Source organism: Oratosquilla oratoria, chromosome 15, assembly GCF_046742065.1.
Source record: "Oratosquilla oratoria isolate Oo_2021 chromosome 15, ASM4674206v1, whole genome shotgun sequence".
In the NCBI taxonomy this organism is placed as follows: Eukaryota; Metazoa; Arthropoda; class Malacostraca; order Stomatopoda; family Squillidae; genus Oratosquilla; species Oratosquilla oratoria.
The window spans coordinates 44,896,972-44,919,798 of NC_134791.1; the positions used below are offsets into that span (position 1 = coordinate 44,896,972).

The 22,827-nt window shown below is 44.0% G+C and overlaps 2 protein-coding genes across 8 annotated transcripts in view; one reads left to right on the forward strand and one right to left on the reverse strand.

The window, feature by feature from the left end:
• LOC143033424 (uncharacterized) overlaps nt 1-18,795 on the reverse strand; it is a 344,834-nt gene extending 326,039 nt beyond the window's left edge. For all 7 annotated transcript variants that reach the window (XM_076198847.1, XM_076198849.1, XM_076198845.1 and 4 more), the window contains exon 1: nt 18,613-18,795. In XM_076198847.1, coding sequence (XP_076054962.1) covers nt 18,613-18,695 — 83 coding nt within the window. In that variant the 5' untranslated portion in view covers nt 18,696-18,795. The remainder of the gene's footprint in view (nt 1-18,612) is intronic.
• The window catches only part of LOC143033431 (tRNA (guanine-N(7)-)-methyltransferase), a 144,844-nt gene that overhangs the window by 22,207 nt on the left and 99,810 nt on the right, over nt 1-22,827 (forward strand). The window lies entirely within an intron of this gene.

Here is a 22,827-nt window from a genome sequence, read left to right on the forward strand (position 1 = left end):
GAGAGGGAGAGAGAGAGGGAGAGAGGGGGGAGGGGAGAGATTGTGGAGAAGGAGAGATGGGGTGTGGAGTGAGTGAGCGACGGAAATAGGAGGGAGACACGAGGGGGTAGGGGAGAGGAAGACGACAGTGAGTGGAGAGGAGAGGGAGGGAGATATATAGAGAGAGGAATTGGAGAGGAGGGAGGGAGGGAGGGAGGGAGGGAAGGGAGTGCAAACAATCAAGCCAGTGATAATCTTGGTAACAGGCGCAAGACTAGGGACACACGGTCATATTACCTTACCACACACTGAACGATACTTCGTCGGTGCAACAAACGTTCATATCCTTGGGAACAATATCGACAAAAAGACAGACAGACAGACACACAGATCTTCGACTGAAGAACCTGAGTGCACCTCTACTTCAGACAAATATGCTCAATCTGATTTGCCCAAGATTGCCTCATGAACACTATCTATCCTACATATCGCCATGTGATTTTTATTCAGCCAGGGGGGAAATAAACGTACTTGAATATACTACAATGGATTCAAAATGCGTTGTTTATTCTTTTCTGTTGTATACTCAAGCCCAACCTACGTAAAGGGGTCGGCTCCCTGATGGGACTTTTCTTAATTCGCGAAGCATCGCGTCAGTAGTACAAGATATACTGTAGTCTCAACAAGTACTTAAAACTGTGGTCACACTTGTCACTGAAACCGGTACCCTGGAGAATGGAGGTCAAGCTAGGGTCACCCAGCCAAAAGAAGACGCGCGCGGGCGAACACACACACACAGTACATATTACAGGCTCAAAACAAGAAGGCTAGATTGTATAGGGGAATCCTTGTAAACCATGGTGCACGGGCAAATTTGAAGCCTTGTGAACAACTAGTGCAAAGTTGGCCAGGAGAAACACTCGAGCCCCAATGGCACCTCTAGGAGTAGAAGCAAACGAGGGCGAGTCAAAGAATCGATTTAGGGGAGGATTAGATTTAAGAGTAAGACGATTGCTGTGACAGTAGATGGAAGATGTGAGCAGCGGATGGGTTTATAAAGTACATAGGCAGATAGTAAGAGTGCGCGCGCGTTTATGTGCGAGTGCGTGTGCACCTTAGGTTTCAACAACCATGGATCGCACGCTGCTCTCCGTGATCTCCAACTATTACGCTCCCGAATGAGATCAGGGCTCGAACAACTTTCTTATACGACTATGCACTCGCCACACATACTTGCTCAAGAGTGACAGCAACGGTATGCAGTATTAGTGATGGGTAATCCCACCATGCCAGCTTACGTGTGTATGGAGGGGGGGGGGTGCAAACTATTGGACGAGATTTTAAATTACGAGTGGCGAGGATCATGTCTTCATGCCACTAACATGGTTGGAACGTTGTCTAATCACACAAAGTGCAAGTGACTTATGAAAAATCTCAAAACGTCCATAGTTTCACAATATGTGCGGTCCAAAACAAGATTCAAGTCTCCTTTCCCCGCACCCCAGGCTACTTTTAACTGACGTCTCCAACTACAGACAACCTTCCCCTTTTCAGGATATTTCTAGCACCCAACGTATTCCTGGGGGGGGTACTTGTTAGTGGGCCATATCGAACGAAAATCGACGCATACTATCTAAGTGGAAGGCTGCCTCCCTCCCTTCTCCGCTGATGCGTCATATTATACACGACACACGAACCTCCTCTTCCACCCGACTACGCCATGCACGAACACATGCGTCCTGCAATTTGCCCACGTTAAATAATGACGACATACGGGTCAGATATAATTTTTACCACGATAGGAGGTAAACAAACATCCCATATTACTGGCAATTTACTTTGATTACCTGGCCGACCTGATACACATCTTCATAACTGTAAACGTACAATGTTTCGGAAATATATAACAAAACCTGCACCAAATTTATAACCCACAACGAATGCTCCGCGCATTGCAGATCTTCAAGGTACGGTTGGTACTATATTTAAACTTCCCATTTCCTCTACTACACCATACAACGTATTCCTACGTAGTTTACCAAGGTTTTACACATCAAACTTGTTTTTTAACAATACACGTGTACATACAGAACTGGAAGACATCAATCTCGTATGCCTGTAAGCATTAGAAACCATGCGATAAATAAATAAATAAACAAGGGTAAGTACGTCTGCCATTTTCCCCTGGTTTCTTTCCACACTCACTCAACCACCTCTCCGACAGTCCAACTTCACCCCCCTCCCCCCGCCTACGGCTGTGCAGGGGAGAAACGACATTGTCACTAAACAACGTAAATAAAATCCTTACATCTTTAATGTATCTGAATATTTTCAACACAAACAATGAACACATTTCAAAAGCATTCTCCCATTAACACGTGTACATGTAGATAGCCATACGAATGCATAAAAAAAACTAAGCAAGACACGGGAATGGAAACAAATAATTCATCTTAACTGGCAACCCTTGCCACACATCGATACTGCTAGCCTCGCACGGAACCCTGCTCTAGCCTCGCACAGGGTGCCGAGTATTGTTGCAGTTGTTCCGTAATCCAAAGTTTTCTATTTATGGAGATAAAATTACCGTCTATATTTGTTCCTGAGTATAAAAATTGTAGTAAAAATGGAAATGAAATATGAAAAAAACATTGATAGCAATCAAAATTTAAAGTAGTAATGTTACGACTCGTAACTTATGTCAGCTCTTAAACGGTAAAACAATAGCAACGAACAATATAAGCAGTACCAAAGTTGACCCGTAAAAATAAACGGTTTTTAAGGACTAGCATAAAATAACTATCCAAGAGGCGAGCACCACAACTACAAGTCGCATTGCGTGGAGGTTGTCCATGTTCTCAATACATTCACCTCGTACTCCCCTCCCTATCCCCCTTCTCCTCCTCAACTCCTACCCCAGCACCTCTTCCGTGCCGAGATATATAATTTTTCCAGAATTATGCGAGCTCCCTTTGCTGTTACACTTGAATCTAACTTTATAGTACATCATGGTCCCTGGCATCCAAGGTACTCGTTCATTAACGTTTCCTTGTGTTACAAGAAGGTCCACCAAGCACCACTTCCCCATCACGTACACTCACTAATCTCGGGCCAATGTTTTTATTCCCACTTACATTCACTTCCCACGTCCACAACCAGCTACTTTTATACATCTCCAATAAGGTGACCACTCACCAATTTCTAATTTACCTATTGCAAAAATAAAATTTCTCTCGACTTTGCCTGTGAACTTTCACGACCGTTCTCCTTGGCAACCTGCAATTTCCCTAACATCGCATTCACTATGAATATGTTCACCCCTTCGACACGCGATCTTTCCATCTGGAGAATAAAATCCCCAGGTGCCAACCAAATTAAATTTGAAAATGGCACCGTAACAATGGGGTTTCTTAATCTAAGCAGCGTGGTGTCTTGGACCCAGGATAACTAAGCTGCCAAAATTTGAAGTCATCCCAACCAAGGTGCAACTCCCAACATGGTGGGGTGAGAGGAATGGCCTGGTGAAAAGCAGGGCGAAATCCACCGAACCACCGAAACGAAGTGATCTCTCTGTATGCCTAGTTATGTGGTAGGCATGAACTAAAAATCTGCTGCCGTGTCGAGCACAGTGAACCTGGTTTCCAAAACAAACGTGTGGATTAGGATAGATTTGCAACGCATACGTTGTTACGTAATTATACATGTTTACAAATCTTGATAAAATTTGTTCAATCATTTTCAGTGAATCTGGATGTAAATAACAAAACACCACAGTATGCTTGTTCAATGAAACGAGAGATTATGTGAACCCAAAAGGTACTAGCGGGGCTCCATGTAACACGCATTTCAGTCATCTGCCAACCCACGACAACTAAGGACACAACGCTGAGAAGGTCAAAGGCTACCCCCAATTAAGCACTCCGCTACGATGGCACGTTTATAGTGTTCGGGTCAGGTCAAACGATTTACAGCCGGGGGACGAGTGTGAGTGTGTGTGTGTGTGTGCACGCGCGATATAGTCTGCGGGTGGATTACCCCTTCCGGAAGTTGAAATACTTGAAACAGTGACGGTCTGAATTCAGTAACAGACTTCGAACGTCGCCCGTAAGACCCATGACCATCATTATACTGCTAATAGGGATGCGGGAATCGGGACACCAAGAAGACCGTGCTTAATCTTTTATTTACAGCACTGTACTCTCCAATGTCACTGGCCAACGACAGACAATTTTACTCAGTTGCAAGGGGGCGGGGATACATATCGCCCTCTATTTACATTGACCATTGTCAAAATAATCAACGTGGTTTCAAGACAACATACTCTGCGGGGTGCAGATCCATCTCCACCAAACCCATACATCATTCATGCACCTATGAGAATAATTCTAACACATCCTCAATGGTTAAAAAAAAAAAAAAAAAAAAAAAAAAAAAAAAAAAAAAAAAAAAATGCTTGTACAACAATGTAACGAATACACACTACTTCTGCATACCAAACAAGAACTACTGCTAACAAAACGTCCAAAGTCTTCAGTGACGCTACATACCCCCAAATACCACGAATCAACTATCAGATTAGTTGATCAATATTTCCCAGCGGGGAAAAATAACGACTTCGCACTACGAAACAATTAGGGAATGACTATTCAGTACCCTTCCCTGAACTGTATCCAACCCTAATCGCTAAAAGTATCAACAGGAACAAGGAAACGAATAATACATAACTGAAAATAAAGACACATCACGCACAATGCCGCCATGTATACAAACCAGAACAAAATAATTTGAAAAACAATTTGTATGTCCCAAAACTATAACTATTTCCTACAAAAAAACAAGCATGTATAAGAGTAGGTGACGTTTCATTAAAGAAGCCAGGAATAAATACTAGAACTGGTAGTGTTATGGTGAGCAAGCTGTGGACAAAATGCACAATTCCTGAATTTCAAGGCAAGAACGCCGGCAATCAACAAAAGCCAACACACCGCTGCGGACTCCAATATCTTTTACGTAGTCACCACCCAACTCCAGTCCAACCATAGTACCCCCGTTTCATAAGTTCGATGATCAATGCGAAAAAGGAAGTGGGTGCGTGGGTGGGGAAGCAACACAAAAGGACAGATTCCTATGGACAAGTATTGTGTTTACTCTGCTTATAGAAGACGGCAAGGGCTTAGGGATGAGATCGCCAATGTAAACATGACATATGGAAATACCATAGACTGATAGATTGATAAAACTGGGGTGTATAGTAGAGCTTAATGATAGTAAAAAAACGTCATGGGGAAGTTAAAGGAAACGGAAAAAACTGGTAAGTGGTTGAGAGACCACAAGTACAACGTAACAGAAGTGTGCAACTATCAGGAGTGTCGTGGCAGAAGCTGGCGCAGTCGCGAGACTTGTAACTCTACGAGAGGCCGCAGGCTACGAATGACCGAGTGTGGTGCAACCAGAGATGAAACAAGAAACAAATGAATGCAAAAAGACATGAAGAAAGCACAGCAATACTGGCAGATCTGGCCAAAGCTGTAGGGCAATAGCATGGCGGGGGAAGGGAATGGAAGGAAAGGAGCAGGGGGATGACTTGCGGGCGACCGGAAGGGTAGGGTGTGGTGGGGCGAGGCAAAAAAGCGGAGAAGGAAGGGTGGGGGAACAAAGACTACGAAACGGGCAAGAGCGACGAGGGACATGGGAGAGAAAGAAAAGGAAGTGCGGCATGGCAACAGAGAAAACAGGATGGGCTATGTAGGGAAGGAAGAGAAAGCCAAGGATGGAAAGGGGAGGGAGGATCAATGCAAGGATGGAAAGGGGAGGGAGGATCAATGCAAGGATGGAAAGGGGAGGGAGGATCAATGCAAGGATGAACAAGAAGAAATGGTACGAAGGGTGGGGGGGGGGAATGGGCGGACGAAAAACAATGGCGGGGAAACGGCGGGAACGCAAAGAACATGAATAAAAACCGAAACGGCTTGATTACAGTGGAAATGTGGGCTAAAACATGAGCGGTTTATCAAAAATGCCACCACCCCCGTGACAAAAATGTTCATCAAAGGATTTACACGTGAATAAACGGCGATAGCATGATAAAGGAGGGGGGGGGGCAGGAACAAACGGGGTCAAGAAAAGTGATCACAGATGGGCCTTAGGATAAAAAACACCTGAACACTTACGGAAGTATCAACATCGTGAGTGAAAAATTGAAGCACATTTCCCAATTTAAAATCAGGCGATGGAAAGGTGACGCGCGCTGTCCCTCTTTTAAATAAGCTGAGTGAGTTGGCGGAAATGAACTAGTCCCAGGTGCTGATGATTGCGGCCAAACAAATATATAATTTATAAGCAGGAAAAGGAACACGGGCCTGAACACCCTCCAGGAAACATGGGGTCAAAGGAAAACAACAACAACGTAAGAGCATGGTTATTGATCAGCAAGGTATCTCTATAGAGATAAAACAATGGTGAATGACTGTGGGAAGCAACGGCGGACCGGTAGAGAACAAAATATTGAATACGAACGCACATACTAACAGATGTTGACGGAGAAAACAGTACACGCGTAAAGAGTAAAGAGATGGTAGGAGAGCAAAGACGACAACCAAACCGATCAAAAGATAATGGCATGCAATCAGTGGGATATTGTACACAGCTAAATTCTCTAAATGCATGGAATTGGACGCACACTGGAAAGGCGCATTGGCGGTGGTAAGCAGGAGTAAGGAAAAGGACGGTCAAGGAGACCGGGGAAATATAACGAGATACAAGGGAACTGGGAAGGAATACACCACGGAACAAATATTGTGCTTGGAGTGTTAAAGTAGCTAACAGTCACTACGAGGCACCGGAGAGGAATGAGGGATTCGAACCTACAACTAAGAGAATGCGAGACTAGCATGCTACCGATAACACCACCAGCGTACATTGAAAGATGGAGAAGCTTGAAAAAGAATTACAAGGAGTGTGAGAAAGGAAAATGAAGATTGGTACGAAGAAACGACAGATATTAGAAAGAATAAACTCTGTTTAGGGTATAAAGCTTGATAATCACAAATGCAGGAAAAGCGAAAAAATAGCAAACTGATGGAATGGGGAGGTAGAGGAAAAGAAGACGCTACAATAAAGAATAAACGTGAGAGGGAGCGAGCAAGAGTTAGCGACAGAAAGACATTGCGCACACAATTACTGTGCATGGTGGCTGATGTCGGAAGAGAACACGAGAGCGCGTCAAATGTCCCTCACATGCTGCAGGAAGGAAAAAATGCCGAGACGGTGAGACGGTGACCGCTGGCCCAGCAAGAGAGAACAACTCGGGGGAGGAATAGTACGAGAACCCAAGAAGAATGGATAAATCAAGAAGTGCAACAATGACGGGGCCGTGTTTAAAATGTGGTACGGAGGGGGGGGGTGGCCTTTGTAATACAGTTTAAAAACGACGTGCCGCCATCTGGCCTGAGAGAAGTGTAATACTTGATTGGTGATGGGAGTTCTGCAGAGGGAAGATGGAGAACGCGTCAGCGTAGTGCGGGAGCGTACATGTTTGTGTAACAAGGAATAGACGAAAAGTCAACCCGGAATCAAGTCCGTAAACATAATACAAAAATCATTCCATTCTGGCCGTTCCACCACCCGTGGCTACCACCTCAGACGAACATATTGTACAAGTATTTATAGAAGGTACAGTGATAGGTAACATGTTGTCTACACTGCCAACGATGATTTTTTAACGGATTTGTCCATGCCATCTCAAACTGAAGAATCCAGATGCCCTCCTCTCAAAGAACTCCCGCCAGAGGCCCTCCAGTCTGTGAGGCACCCTGTCCGTATGTGTAAAGTTACCAAGGAGAAATGAACCTTGAGGTTAATTATTGAACGTAATTCTTCGTTTCAGGCTGTACAGTGATGCGACAGTTATCCAAAATACGGAGTCGCGGAACAGAGCAGCAATCCTCACCCATTCCTTCTGTGGCGAATAATATGCAATGTGAGTGGGACGTGTGGGATGATGATGGTTAAGGCAGCCCTCTCCATCACCCTGGGTGTTGTGGAGAGTAGCATAACCGGTTTATATGCTGGATCCGTTGGCGTTTTGCTAGGTCTGAGAAATGCGACGAGCGTCTCGAGGGTGGGCACTATACAGTAACCTGTAGTAGACAGGTTTCATGCGTAGTTTGGGCATTAGCAAACTCATCTTTCAATTCTTAGTGAATTTATGTATGCATGACAGTTGTGGCAAACGTAAAAGTTTCCCAGTGTAAAGTCGTGCTTGCGCCCAAGAATGCGACGCTACACGACTGTTACTACCACGGCGTTCCCTAAGTTTGACCTGTTTTGTGCGAGGAATAGCAGCTAACACCGGCGAATGGTACGTGGGTCTTAGCGAGGTCAAGCTGCTGTTGTTGGTGGAACGTTTGATTGTTGGAACGCGTTCATTTGTTGGTCGAGTGCAAATACGTGTTCCAACCATGTTCGGCGCCACTATTCAAGTACCTTCTTGTTTGCGTTGGCATTTAGCTGCTGTATTTCCGTTAGTGGTGCCCTGGGCGTGTGGAATGGGACTGATGCATCCGAGATTGTTGCGTACCGTGAGGAGGCTGGATATTCTTGTGTGCATTCTTTATGTGACCATTGGGAATATCGTTGCGTGCCTGCAATGTCGCGTTGCTGTTGGATTTGGGGTGATTGGCGCGCGCCCCGAACTCTGTCTAGTTAACTGTTGTCGCTGGTAAATGACGCTTCAGATAGCCTACGATGGCTAGGACTGTAGGCATGCCAGTGTATATGCTGGTTGCGAGGTTTGGTGATCAGCAAAGACACGGTGGCAACGGGACGAGGATCATATACAGTAAAGAAATATGCTGAGAGAGAGAGAGAGAGAGAGAGAGAGAGAGAGAGAGAGAGAGAGAGAGAGAGAGAGAGAGAGAGAGAGAGAGAGAGAGAGTGTTGTAAGGTGGTATTCGATAAAGGAATTTCGAGGAAAGGAAATGCGGGGGAAACGTGGACAACTACAACAGTGTTATGGCAGGATTCACCCCGCCGTTCAACTGAACGCTATTTTCGCCACCTCAACAACCACCATCACACCTACTCAATACAACCGAGAAATTTCAGTGTTTGGCTCTTTACGGTCGGACCACGTTCAAGTGAGCCAGCCAACGTTTCATCATTCCCTGATCTCCCCACTCGACATGCACCAGTATTTACTATTTGTTTGATATTACAATGAAGAAACTAGTCCTGGTTTACTAATGACAAAACGGGAAAGACAACGACTTTCCAATAATTCTACCCCTACCTTCATTATGTAACAACTCCAGTTTTAGATAACCAGTAGTGAACGTTTTTACTGCAATCCTTGTAGATTAAATCAATCTGCAGAATGAAAACGTACACATCCATGAGGCAGATGGTAAATACTGTGCGTGCAGGGGAAAAGAGGGTTGAAGGTGAACGGGGGAAGATAAAAAAAAAAAAAAAAAAAGGATTACTTGGATTTTACGTGGTATTGTTGCACAGATGGATACTATTGCAAAGGACATCATCCTACTGCAGCCAAGATATCGCCGCATTATATGAGAAGTGCATAACTTTGCCGATGCCAACAGTGTAATATTCTTCCTTGTTAATAAGTCATTTACTTTCACCCAATAACAGCTGTCAACTGCACCAGAGATAAACGCCGTCTGCAACATACACACACTTGGCCAGACAGCAACGTATGAACCAGACCTACAACCCAATGATGTCCAAATGCAAGTTTCTTTACATGCTACTTTGATCCAGGGACACAATGCCCCAACAACCAAGCGTTGAATGGGAATGACATAATAATAATTATATTAATAAAGAATAGGTGTCACCTCCATATCCAGCACTTGTTTAAAATAAACTAATCCCATCTCGTTCACAAGTATTAACCTTCGTCAGTCGATGCGCTGCATTGAAAAGACACGACATGGCCAATTTCGATAAGTTCAACAAGCATGAACACCGGCAAATTTACAGATAAACATTTACGGAGACAGACCCCCTACATCTATACTTCAACTAAAAAAGAATATTTCTAACATAACGCGACTTCATTGGCCACTGAAAAACCCTCGGGCCCGTACAGGTTGCTGAAACCTGAATCTACAAGATCCGATGTAGTCAAATTGTATGCCTTCATGACATCCATGTTGTAAGTTTGAATAGACCTAGAACATTGCTGCAGTTTGAGATGGTCAAACATTGCTAAATTAGCTAAGTTCCTGAGCATCCCACAAATATTTAACCTAAGAAGAGTTGAATATATTGTTACGTATTGTAATCAAGTAACCCAACAGTCCCCATAACTCAAGCAGCCAAATTCAAACAAATCCACGGAGTTGCCAAGTCCTATATTTAGATTAAATTTTATGAGAACAGTTGTGCTCTTATGGCCAACCAACTGTACGAACGCAATGCTAACATATTTAATACACAAACCCTGCATCCAGTATGAACAAGTATTTATATTGCACAACATATCTGAAATCTGTAACATGGATGGTACAATACATATTGTAACATGGATGGTACAATACATATTGTAACATGGATGGTACAATACATATTGTAACATGGATGGTACAATACATATTGTAACATGGATGGTACAATACATATTGTAACATGGATGGTACAATACATATTGTAACATGGATGGTACAATACATATTGTAACATGGATGGTACAATACATATTGTAACATGGATGGTACAATACATATTGTAACATGGATGGTACAATACATATTGTAACATGGATGGTACAATACATATTGTAACATGGATGGTACAATACATATTGTAACATGGATGGTACAATACATATTGTAACATGGATGGTACAATACATATTGTAACATGGATGGTACAATACATATTGTAACATGGATGTTACAATACACACATTATGTGTAGCAACGCAAAACACCGGCATCCCCAGATATACTGGACAATAGTTGTACCACAGTAACAACTGCGCGCGGGTTTTGTTCTGGAGGGTTCCACGACGAACGCACCCCACAGAGCTGCCTGACCGACCAACCGCCAGCCATCACCCCCCACCCCCATGTAGAAAATGCCAATATGCTCTGGAACGTATGCAGGCAGTTGTCTTATTCCTGGAGAACCAGCATCATGCCAATTTATCATCCTAATATACCATTCTTTATCCAACTTGTACATCTCAAGTAGTTGCAGTTGTTGAAACGTGTGGGCGAACGTGAAACGAAGCAGCTTGTACTTTATAACACCGTGCACGAGGGAGTCGCGCCGTTCTGGCCGTATGTCCCCCGAGGAAACGATCGATGGCTAAAAACTTGGCAGGCAAGCATTCGGTTATCCAAGTAAAGAGCAGGCCAGACTTATATGTACCAGGCACAAACATTCTTCAGACGCCATTATCAATAACCATTCATACTACAACCACAAGAATAATCACATAATATATACTTACATCATGTATGTTATGTATACTCCCGTTCCACACACTTCAACGAATGTTGTGAACGTGTGCGTGCGTGCACGCCCGCGCGGGAAAGATATTAGAACCTCCGAGAAAACCACGCAAGTCCCAACAAGAATCTACCGTGCTTTGAAATATATGGGCCCCAATTATGATCCGATAACCAAACATCGGCAACTGTAGAAATATTGATTCAGCACAATGTGCGTTACACCAATACATGCATGTGTACCTTCCTTGCTACGTCTGTTCCAGTGTCGCTCTAACTCGAACAATTACCGTAACGCATCAATATACCGACACCAAGGAACGAACACCTTTCAATTAATATTTTCGACAATCTATAGCGGACATGTTGCTGAGAAAATAATGTGATAATGCCTAACCCCATGTATCTTGAAGTTCGACAAAGGAGAAAAAAAAAAAAAAAAAAAACGAGTGATGCATTATACCTATGAACTCGCCTATTCTTCCACCACCACGAATATCATCCTAGCACTCCCCTTGCTGTCAGCACTTTCCTTCCCAAATCGATGCCGGTTGGTCAACGACGTCAACGAAAGTGCCATAAATGAACTACCTACCAATAAAAATATCAACTACTCCAAACTAGGAAATATATACATTCAAAAGTTAGCAATCAAACGAAGAACCGATCACTACGAACTCGCCCGGTCGGCCGCGTGGGCCCCACACGCGAGCCCCTCATAAAAGGAATGTTTACTGTGGGGTTCGGGAGGGCCCATGTTAGAGCCCCCGCCGCGGACCAGCACGGTACATGTTGGTTTGTGTATAGATATCAATTATAATTAATCAACCATTGTACTAGGGATTTACCAGTTTCCTCTGGATTGCATTTTGTTAACATAATCAACCTTTAATATAATTATGACTAAAACAACGTCATTTTGATATGCTGTTTTTATTACATGTTTAACATGAAAACCTTGGGAATACCCATGCGCAACATGCATGTAACATAGGTTTTATATATATATACTATATACAGAGAGAGAGAGAGAGAGAGAGAGAGAGAGAGAGAGAGAGAGAGAGAGAGAGAGAGAGAGAGAGAGAGAGACAGACTGAGTCCCGTTGTCTTGTGCAATGACGTAAACTCAAGGTGAATCCTGATGGCTCACGAGAAGCCTTGCTTTACTTTATGCGCAGCAAAAATGCCTAGCAAAACAACCATCATGTTTAATTCAGTAGTGAAGGCAAATCTGATCACCAGATAATTAAACGTGATCCCTGAGGCCACAGCAATGCAACATGGGTTTTTGGAGTACTACTAAGAAACAACAAGTTAGAAAATGCGATGCAGATATTTCTTTACAAATCGCCTGGAGTACATCAAATATATACTCGGTGTTGAGAAAATCCATGTTCCGAGAGAATGTTAGAGTTATAGCACAAACTATATATATATATATATATATATATATATATATATATATATATATATATATATATATATATATGCAGCTACGAAAAGATATGTAGCCATTATCATGATTTGTAGAAATGGTTTCCTAATTCTAACTTGCAGAGCGGCTCTTGACAGCACATTTCTATTAACCTTTAAAAGATGGCTCTTCTAGCTACAAGGAATGCCGACCACTGCCCTAGTTCAAAGGGGAGCAAGTGTAATGCGAAGGAATAATCTGAAAATATACATGCCGGCAAGGACTACGCTATCGATGTGTGCGTATGCACGGGATTCTAACTTTAATGGGCACCGCAGGATTTTTTCATGGGCGACCTAAGCCTTCGAGCACCTATCGTAATGCTTCCTCACACCTGCCGCGAACATGCCGGCACATCAATATATTTCGCAGCTTAAGCCAGGAAATTACTTTATAAAGAGCCTGTCACCTGCGTAAAACCTTGTTTGCAAAGCAAGACCACACGGCCACGCATCTCCCGCCTCTCCAGCAGCATTCCCTGGGTCCACAAATTTGACGAGCTCAGTCTCAGTAGCTCGCGCCTGTCGGTGATTGTGTGTGCAAGCCCGTATTTACCGTGAATTAGGTGGGCTTATGTCATGACCTGTATTATTAAAGAAACTGTCAACCCCTTTGCGGGGCGAATAGGATGGAGGGCATCCAGCAGCCACCAACAGTTGCCGGGGTCATAAGGAATCTTCAATCTAGGTTAAGACTTTGCTTAACGAGGGGCAGCATTTATTTCTCTAACTGCGACAAAGCTATAACTTCCATCTTGCTACTAGGTGCCGAAGCCGTTAAACCAATATGTGTGTGTGGGGTGGGTGGATAACCCCCTATGAACACGTTTGCACGAAAATTCGTAAGCAGTGCCAAATCGTACAAGGGTTACACACAATGCTGCACCTACAAGGGAACGTTCAAGGTCAGTCGGTATAGTGGTAACGGAGCCACTGAAATGGGGCGTGGCTTCATTCGTGTATATTTCCTTCCACCACACTAATGGATGCCACACATTCGAACATTCCCAAATGTATCTATCGCTACATACCCCCTAGAGTGCACATGAAAAAGATTATTCGAGGGACAGAATGGTTGGTTGCCCCGAGTGGGTGGTGTGGTTCCACTATGGATCGGTAGAGACGATACCGCAGCGCCTGCTGCAGCAACAACACAGGGTCACCCAGGACACGGCAGCAGATTCACGCCGAAATAGATGCATACGGCGACAAACTACCAATAAAAACAAGACTGAAATCAGATAGCACGCAGCCGAATTTGAAACACAAATTAAACATGTCACAACCATTCCTGCACCCGTCCCCTTAACCTCATCAGGGAGCATGGTAATCCTTTCAGGGAGTGTGGGGGAGGAGTTCGTACTGACAGCACCGAACAACCTTGCCAACATTATCTATGGGGTGAATTCGCCAGGGCACAACACACAAGAAAACTGAGAAAGTGCCGTAGGCTACGCGACCCGTCGAGATGACGTGATAACCACGGACCATCATAGGTGACGCAAATTCAATTGCCGTAGCTGCGTGGAATCTCTCTACCAAGAAACGAAGCACTAAGCTCACCTGAAAAAAAAAACACCCAAAACCGCCTTACTGAACCTACATGAGCATGATGAGGTGAAATAATAATGAATACAGATGGCAGGTAGGAAAATACACGAACAACCCTTTGATGAGCTCATTGGAACATGTAGCTACATGGAACCTGTAGCGCCCGAAGGGGTGACTTGGGAACAACCACGGCGGAAAGCACAACATGCATTTGTGCGTGCGCGTGACTCTGTGGGGCCATGCTGAAGGGGCCTGCAGGGTCTTTTGGTGTTGACCATGATGTCATCGTGGAAAGGCGGCCAATAACAAATGAATAGTGCTAACAAATTCTAAACTGACCCGAGCACAAATACTGATTTAGACTAAAATATCAGCCTGCATAAGCACAGTTATCCTGATGCATTAAGCATCTCCATAATCCACATTAAAGCCATCCAGGTACATTTACTAAGACCCTCCCAGAACCTAAAAATTCTCTACAACCTTGGACCCAACTAGAAGTATCTATGAAATTGTGTTCAAGGGAATGATAAGGTCGAGAGAATGAACGATTCCAACAATGGCAAGCAAATGTTCAACGAATTTTACCTAACCGATCGTCATTGCCGTGATTAGGGTTAAAATGAGTATACAATGGTTAAGAAGAGCAATGCAAATTTCAAGCAGCTGGAGAGAGGGGACAACATTAACCCTTCAACACATCAACGAATAGTCCTTACATGTGCCGTGCATATATATCTAGTTATTTTTGTCAGTCCAAGAGACTGGGAACTTCCCCGCTATCTCCTGAGGACCAGGAGGGGATCAAGGCACTGCCAGGACTTAAATGGCCCAATCCTTGCTAAAATACGCTTCCAGGATACAGCAACACACCACTTGGCCAGGTAAACAGCCAAACCTACCTCTCTGCCATCCCTGTACACCTAATTAAAGCTGAACCCCAACTGGAACATTACGAGCAACTAACTATCCAACACGACTCGAAACGTAGCGAAAGGAGCAGAGGCGGCTAGCAAAGATTTAGCAGAAGTAACAATAGCAGCAACAGCACAAAAATTAGAACGAAAACAACATATTCCGGCAATCGAACAGTACCGTGGCCACAGCGATTTCATACACACCATAGCGCATGTCAACTAGAGCTGCAACACCGTTACGCGATATGAATGTTAAAAAACTGTGGACCATCAACGCAACCTTGTTACCAAGTTTCAAGGCATAGGCACAAGGCTTACAAACAGCGAGATCAACTGTAAAAGCAGGGATGGAGGGAGCCTGTTTCACCAGAATAGGAATACATACGTACATACATATACAGTTCCACGGGGCTTTTCAAAATATGCTTAAACTTCTTGATTTTTTCAATGTGTAATGTGCCTACCTTAAACACGACAAAACCCCAAAAATACTCAACTATGATACAACCCAAATCATTTTTTCCTAATCGTAAGTGCCTGCCGACACGCACGCCTCCATTTGAAGGTGCAGCCAGTTATACACGATAATAATATGAAGGAGACTGCAAGAGACCATAAGGCATACACTAGGCAGTTCAATGTCCATCATCACCTATCATCCCCATCAATAAAGTTGTCTCATCTTTTCTTAAAACTGATAGTTTCTGCGCTCAATAAACTTAGTTACCAAGTATATCCCATTCGTTGACCACTACTGGTAAACCAGTATGTGCCTAATTAGTTCTTAAATCTAAATTTGTGAAAATTAATTCCATTACCAGTCCATCCCTGTTGTCCTAATATGATGACCTTGTTTGCATTCCTCTTGCTAAACCCCTTGATCCACTAAAACACCCAAGCTCATCCCGCATTCTGTGTCTTTCCAGACTGAATTAAGGTACCTAAGCCCGTCCTCGTAAGGTAAATTTTGGAGCCCATACATAATTTTGGTTGTTCTCCTTTGCACCTAACGGTCCTAGCAATGAAACCTAATGTTCCGTTTGCTCTATTCATGGCGTATGCATTGTTTCCTGGATTCCAGGTTAGGACTCAGTTTTCATAACAATTACCAGTGATGCTCACCGGCAAGCGACCCCAAAGAAATTGATGTAAGGGAGACGAAAACCGGACGTGCTAAGGGCGGTCGACAAAAGATGAACTTAAGGCCTCAACTTATTAGCAAGGATTTATCACGGCCGTATAAGAAAGAAAGAAAGAAAGAAAGAGAGAGAGAGAGAGAGGCGATCTCTAATGTTGGGCTCTCAATTCTACAAATAACAAAATACTGATAGTTAACAAGATACCAAAAGCACTAAGAGTTTATGGACAAGAAATCCTGCTGGGACAAGGAAAGCAGTTAAGCGATGACGACATGACGAGCGGAGTCACTCAGGGATTGGTGCTGGCACCAATCCCCATCCTCCATGCAGAGGAATGGCCTCAGGAGATGGGTGGGAAAACTGTGCTACATCCGCAAGAGGACACAATAAGAGCACTATAATCCATCTAAAACCCCCACCAATAACATGAGCCATCATTTAGATGAGGCAAGCAGCCCAGCAAAGAAACGCTATCATGGCAAATTCAACTGAACACGAGAATTTTTGTTAATAGATTTCACTGTCATAGTTGAATACGAATATCCGTTATTAATTGGTGTACTAGCAGAGACCCCGACAAGAGAAAGAACACAAGAAATGCGTGAACAAGGGCTATGCACTAGTTCCGGTGTCCAACTTCGGCATCTCAAGAGAGTGAAATTTTGGAGACCAGGAAACCGTGGACACACTCGAAAATAAGCGTCCATGCGGGCCTGGGAAAGCTGATGGCCTAACCATGGGACACAACGAATGAATCAACTAAACGAGCACCACAATCGTATAACGGCTCACAGCTAGGCCTAAATAAAGACGATGTACAGAGGGGCACCCTTGGGGATTACCGACTGCGAGTGAGGATGCACTGGTCCGTCTAGGGTGCAGCTACCAAATACCTTCGCTACATGTACATGTGCGAGTGCTCGTTCCTCATTGCCAAGCATGGTGGCAAGCAAAGCAATACTTTCAGGAGATAAGAAGCCTCCACCCCGTGTCGAGAAACTAGATACTACCATGACAGCACAGTAATTTGGAATCCACACCCATCATATATCTGCAAAGCAATAACCCTGCCTTGAAATAATTAGTAACTGCAGGCGTATTGTAAAATCCCCCGCACGTCAAAACTGGCGGGCCTGGGGAAAAAGCCTCCCCCGCACCACACCACGACACGACACACCTCGGACCCCATCCAACTCGACTGACCAGCTACAATCATATTAACCAGCTGGGTTGCGCCCAAAACCCACGCACAGGACCTAAAACATACAAATCAACTAAAACTAATAGTTCCAACATATAATAGTTAATTATCAATGCTTGCATCCCTTCAAACCGTGTAAAACGCGCACAGATGCTGTCCAACACAAGGAGCAATAAAATGGCGGGATCAGACCTCCCACTCTATGAAGACGTGTGCTGCTGCTGCTCCCACCGCCGCAGCAAGTTTGTTGATTGGTTGAAGTTCTGTCTCCCATGTTCACGTGTAAAATTCATGATTGCTAACACTCGAACACTGACAAATATTATTGCATAAACAAAATATAAACATAAAAGGTAAGGTACCCATTGTATATATAATGTGTTTAAGTGTGACCATATGAGTGGTCATTCATGAGTACCACTAACACGTAGCATGCACTAAAACCCTGCACCTTGTGTTAGAGACCTAGAAACTACATAAAATGAATCAATCAGTTTGAAGCTTACTGTATTATGTATACGTCCTCTAGGACCCGACTAAACCCTGGTTGGGTATTGGCTCCAGACAATGGGATCCTTAAATTTATCATTAGTAAAATATATAAACAATACAATCAAATATGACCAGACAACAGCATATAATGAAACCTGACGAGATGGCTACGGTACAAGTTTCACTTGGCCCGTTTTGCACTCGCACTACATCCACGACCACCGTTGTCACACATCACCAGACGACGTAACTACGCTGCCTTACATCACAAGTAACACTAAATTCACTACACAATATAATAAACATTAGCTTTGCTTTATAATATTAGGAAATTAGACACCAGAACTACGAAGCCCGTCAACAGTTCAGTAGGATAACCGACGTACCGTTTGAAATGGTCCCTGATTCGTTCTTCACTTATGTTCTCGGGTAAATTTCCTACCCAGAGATGGCGTGTCTCTCTTACCATCTTGCTCTAACGTACACATGAGTCTGTAGAGTCTTAACTCACTCCATACTGAAGCACTCATCTAATTCCTCCATGAATATCGGTAAGAACCTCACTTCACGAACACATGAGCTAAACTGATAGTCTCGGGATCGTCACCGTCGAAAGAAGCAGATGTAGGCTCTTGGACTAGCGTGCGCAGTAGAGACGAAACCCAATAGAATTTCCATTACGAGTTTATATTTTAACAGGCTCGACTACTAGTAGGAACAATGATACGGAGGCCATATTCCTCAACATTAACTAAATTGAGGTAATGAGAAAAGATGTGAAGCTAGAAAGTAGCCTTATGAACATTTATATAATGTTACTAAGGAGTAGCAAATAACGTAACGGAGGAATAGAATGATTGTCGTTTCTCTAAAGTGAGCCAAAAACGAGTCTCGAAACAAGGGTCTAGATGTTGATTCCAATTATCTTTTCAGTCAAGAAGAAAGCCTAAGGCAGTGTATGGTTGGAGTGATGGTTCACCGTAATTCTTTTCCTAAGTAATTCATGTGATATAATAATATGCGGAATGAAAGTTTAGTGACAATATTTAGTAGTATAGCAGCAAGTAACCCAAAATAATGAATGCAATCCAAGATCAATATTTACGTTTATATGGTCCATAGTGTGTGTGTATGTGAGTGTGTGTGTGTATTTACCTAGTTGTATTTTACGGGAAGTGTGTGTGTGTGTGTGTGTGTGTGTGTGTGTGTGTGTGTGTGTGTGTGTGTGTGTGTTTCACCATGATCTTTGGATCACGTGTTGGACTCGTGATCGACACATATTTCCCTCCTGGAAGAGAGCTGAGCTCATATATGACCGATATATGTGCAATGCACACACACGCACACACACCTCGGTGGCGGATTGGTAAGGCACTGGCCTCACAAGCCAGAGAACCGGGGTTCGATTCCCAGGCCGGGCGGAGATAAGTTGGGTTTGTCTCCTTTCACGTGTAGCCCCTGTTCACCTAGCAGTGAGTAGGTACGGGACGTTAGTCAAGGAGTTGTGACCTTGCTGTCCCGGTGTGTGGTGTGTGAGTGGTCTCAGACCTACCCAGAGATCGGCAAATAATGAGCTCTGAGCTCACTACCGTAGGGTGGTGTCTGGCTGTCTCGACAGACTGCAGCAGATCCGAGGTGAATACACACACAACTCCCGCCCACGAAGTTGGAGTAGCGACTCTCAGCACAGCGATACTGAAATTATTTCAGTTCTGGGCTGGATTCGAACCCGGACCGCCGTAGTGGCGGCCGCGAACGCTACCACTGCGCTATCGAGTCGTGTGTGTGTAATTCACCATTGTCTTGGATCACGTGTTGGATTCGTGATCAACAGCTACTACCCTCTCGGAAGACAGCTCAGAGCTCATGTATAGTACGACCGACCTATGGGTAATGCTGTGACCTCACACACACACGCGCGCGCACAAAAAACTCCCCACCCACGAGAATTGGAGTAACGGCTCGCAGCGCAGCGATATTGAAATTATTTCAGCCTTGGGGGGAATTCGAACTCAGACCACTGAGTTAGCATTCGCGAACGCTACCACTGCGCCGTCGAGCCATGTGTGTGTTTACCTAGTTGTATCTTACGGGAAGGGGAGCTACGCTCGTGGTGTCCCGCCTCTGTATCTCGTAGTGTCTAAGTTGCTCTTAAATTCGTGTATGGTTTTTGCACACACTATCATTTCGTCCAGTTTGTTCCATACATCCACCGCTCTGTGAGGAAAGCTGTTCTTTTTCAGGTCTCTTCTATAACTGTCCTTCTTGTCAGTTTTTGAGCTTCCTTCCATGTCCCCTTGTGTTTCTCTTATCCCAATTTAGTAAGTAATACCTTTCATGATTCTATAGATGGTCAGCAGGTGTGTGTATGTGTGTGTGTGCGCGCGTGTATATGTATATATATATGTCTATATATATATATATATGTATGTATATATATACATATATATACATATATATATATATATATATATATATGCATATACCAAAGGCTTTTTTCCCCTACACGGGGGTAGCCAAAAAGAAAAAGGCATAGAAACCACTCCCACCCATTCCATTTCCTATATATTCCACTCCCCTCCACCCTCCACCTCCCTCCTATCTTGGCACCTCCTGGATGACGAGTCATCCTTGCATCCTGTCCACTGGATGCAGGGATGTGTGTGTGTGTGTATATATATATATATATATATATATATATGTATGTATACCCACATACATACACACACATACACGAGTACCACTGAAAATATGGGAAAATATAATTATTTCTGTACATTCACGATCTGGGCTGAAATAATTTCAGTATCGCTGCGCTGCGGGGTGTTACTCCAACTCGTGGGCGGGGAGTTGGGTGTGTGTGTGTGTGTTCGTGTAAGGTCACAGCATTACCCATAGATAGGTCATATATGAGGTCTGACCTCTCTTCTGGTAGGGAAATAGCTGTCGATCACGAGTCCAACACGTGATCCAAGACCATGGTGAATCACACGAACATTTATGTATGATTCGACGGTACAGTGGTAGAGGCCTATATCATATATATATATATATATATATATATATATATATATATATATATATATATATATATATATATATATACACAAATGCAAAGTAGACCACTTGCACAAATGAACACACGTACCCGTGTTCTTATTAGCATACACACACACACACACACACACACACACACACACACACACACACACACACACACACACACACACACACACACACACACATATATATATATATATATATATATATATATATATATATATATATATATATATACATATACCAAGGCTTTTTCCCCCTTACAAGGGAGGTAGCCAAAAAGGGAAAGGCATAAAAACACTCCCACCCATTTCATCCCTAAATACCCTCCACACCCCTCCCACCCTTCCTCTCATCTGAGCACCTCCTGGATGACGGGTCATCCCTGCACCCTGCCCACCGCCCTGGGTCAGAAGCAGTGTCGCAAGACACAGCACATCCACAGCAAGGCCGCTTCATTTAATCGGCGACCTCCCCTCTCCGTCCCCCTTTGCATATAAGGCGAGGACGGGGAGAAATCCCTTCGGGCTGCGTCAAAATTTACTCACACATACTACCCCCCACCCCCACCCCCACCCCCACCCCGCCCATTCCTCCTCATGCAGTCACAACATCATCCATATACAACCATTCTCCACTCACCTCTGTCTTCCGTCCTCTCCCTTCCTTCCTCAACAGACATTCCCCTCTTCCCCAAAGCCCCCTTCACCCCATCCATCCACCTCATCCTAGGACGTCCCCTCATGTTCACTCCCTCCACATCTGCCTTCCATACCTCTTTTACTAGTCTTTCTTCACTCATTCTTTCCATGTGTCCAAACCATCCTAATATTCTTTCATCAACCCTATCTCCCAAATCCTTTTTCACCCCTGTTCTCCTCCTCACCTCCTCATTTCTCACTCTATCCAGCCTAGTAACCCCCACCATACTTCTCAGACACCTCATCTCAAACACATTCAAACTCCTTCTCTCTTCTTCTCTTATGTTCCACGTTTCTGCCCCATACAGTGCTGTTGGCACAATCACTCCTTCATACAGTCTCCTCTTCGCATCCATTCCCAAATGTCTATTCCTCATTACACTCTTTAAACCACCAAGGCATTTACTCGCTTCTCTCAATCTACATTCTACCTCCACCTTCACTCCACCTTTTCCTGCTACACTTGCACCCAAGTATCTAAAACTATCCACTTCCTCCAGTCGCTCTCCCTTAATGTTCACTTCCAGTCTACTGCCACTTTCACCCCTTGTACATCTCATCACCTTACTTTTACCCACATTTATCTTTAGCTTTCTTCTATCACATACTCTCCCAAACTCTACCACCAGCTTCCTCAATCCCTCCTCTGACCCTGCCACAAGCACAGTGTCGTCCGCAAACAACAGCTGGCTCATCTCCCACTTTTCTCCATTTTCTTTAACCATCTCCAATCCCTGACTCACTACCCTTGCATTTACCTCTCGCACCACCCCATCCATGTATAAGTTGAACAGCCAGGGCGACATAACGCATCCTTGACGAAGTCCCACCTTTACTTCA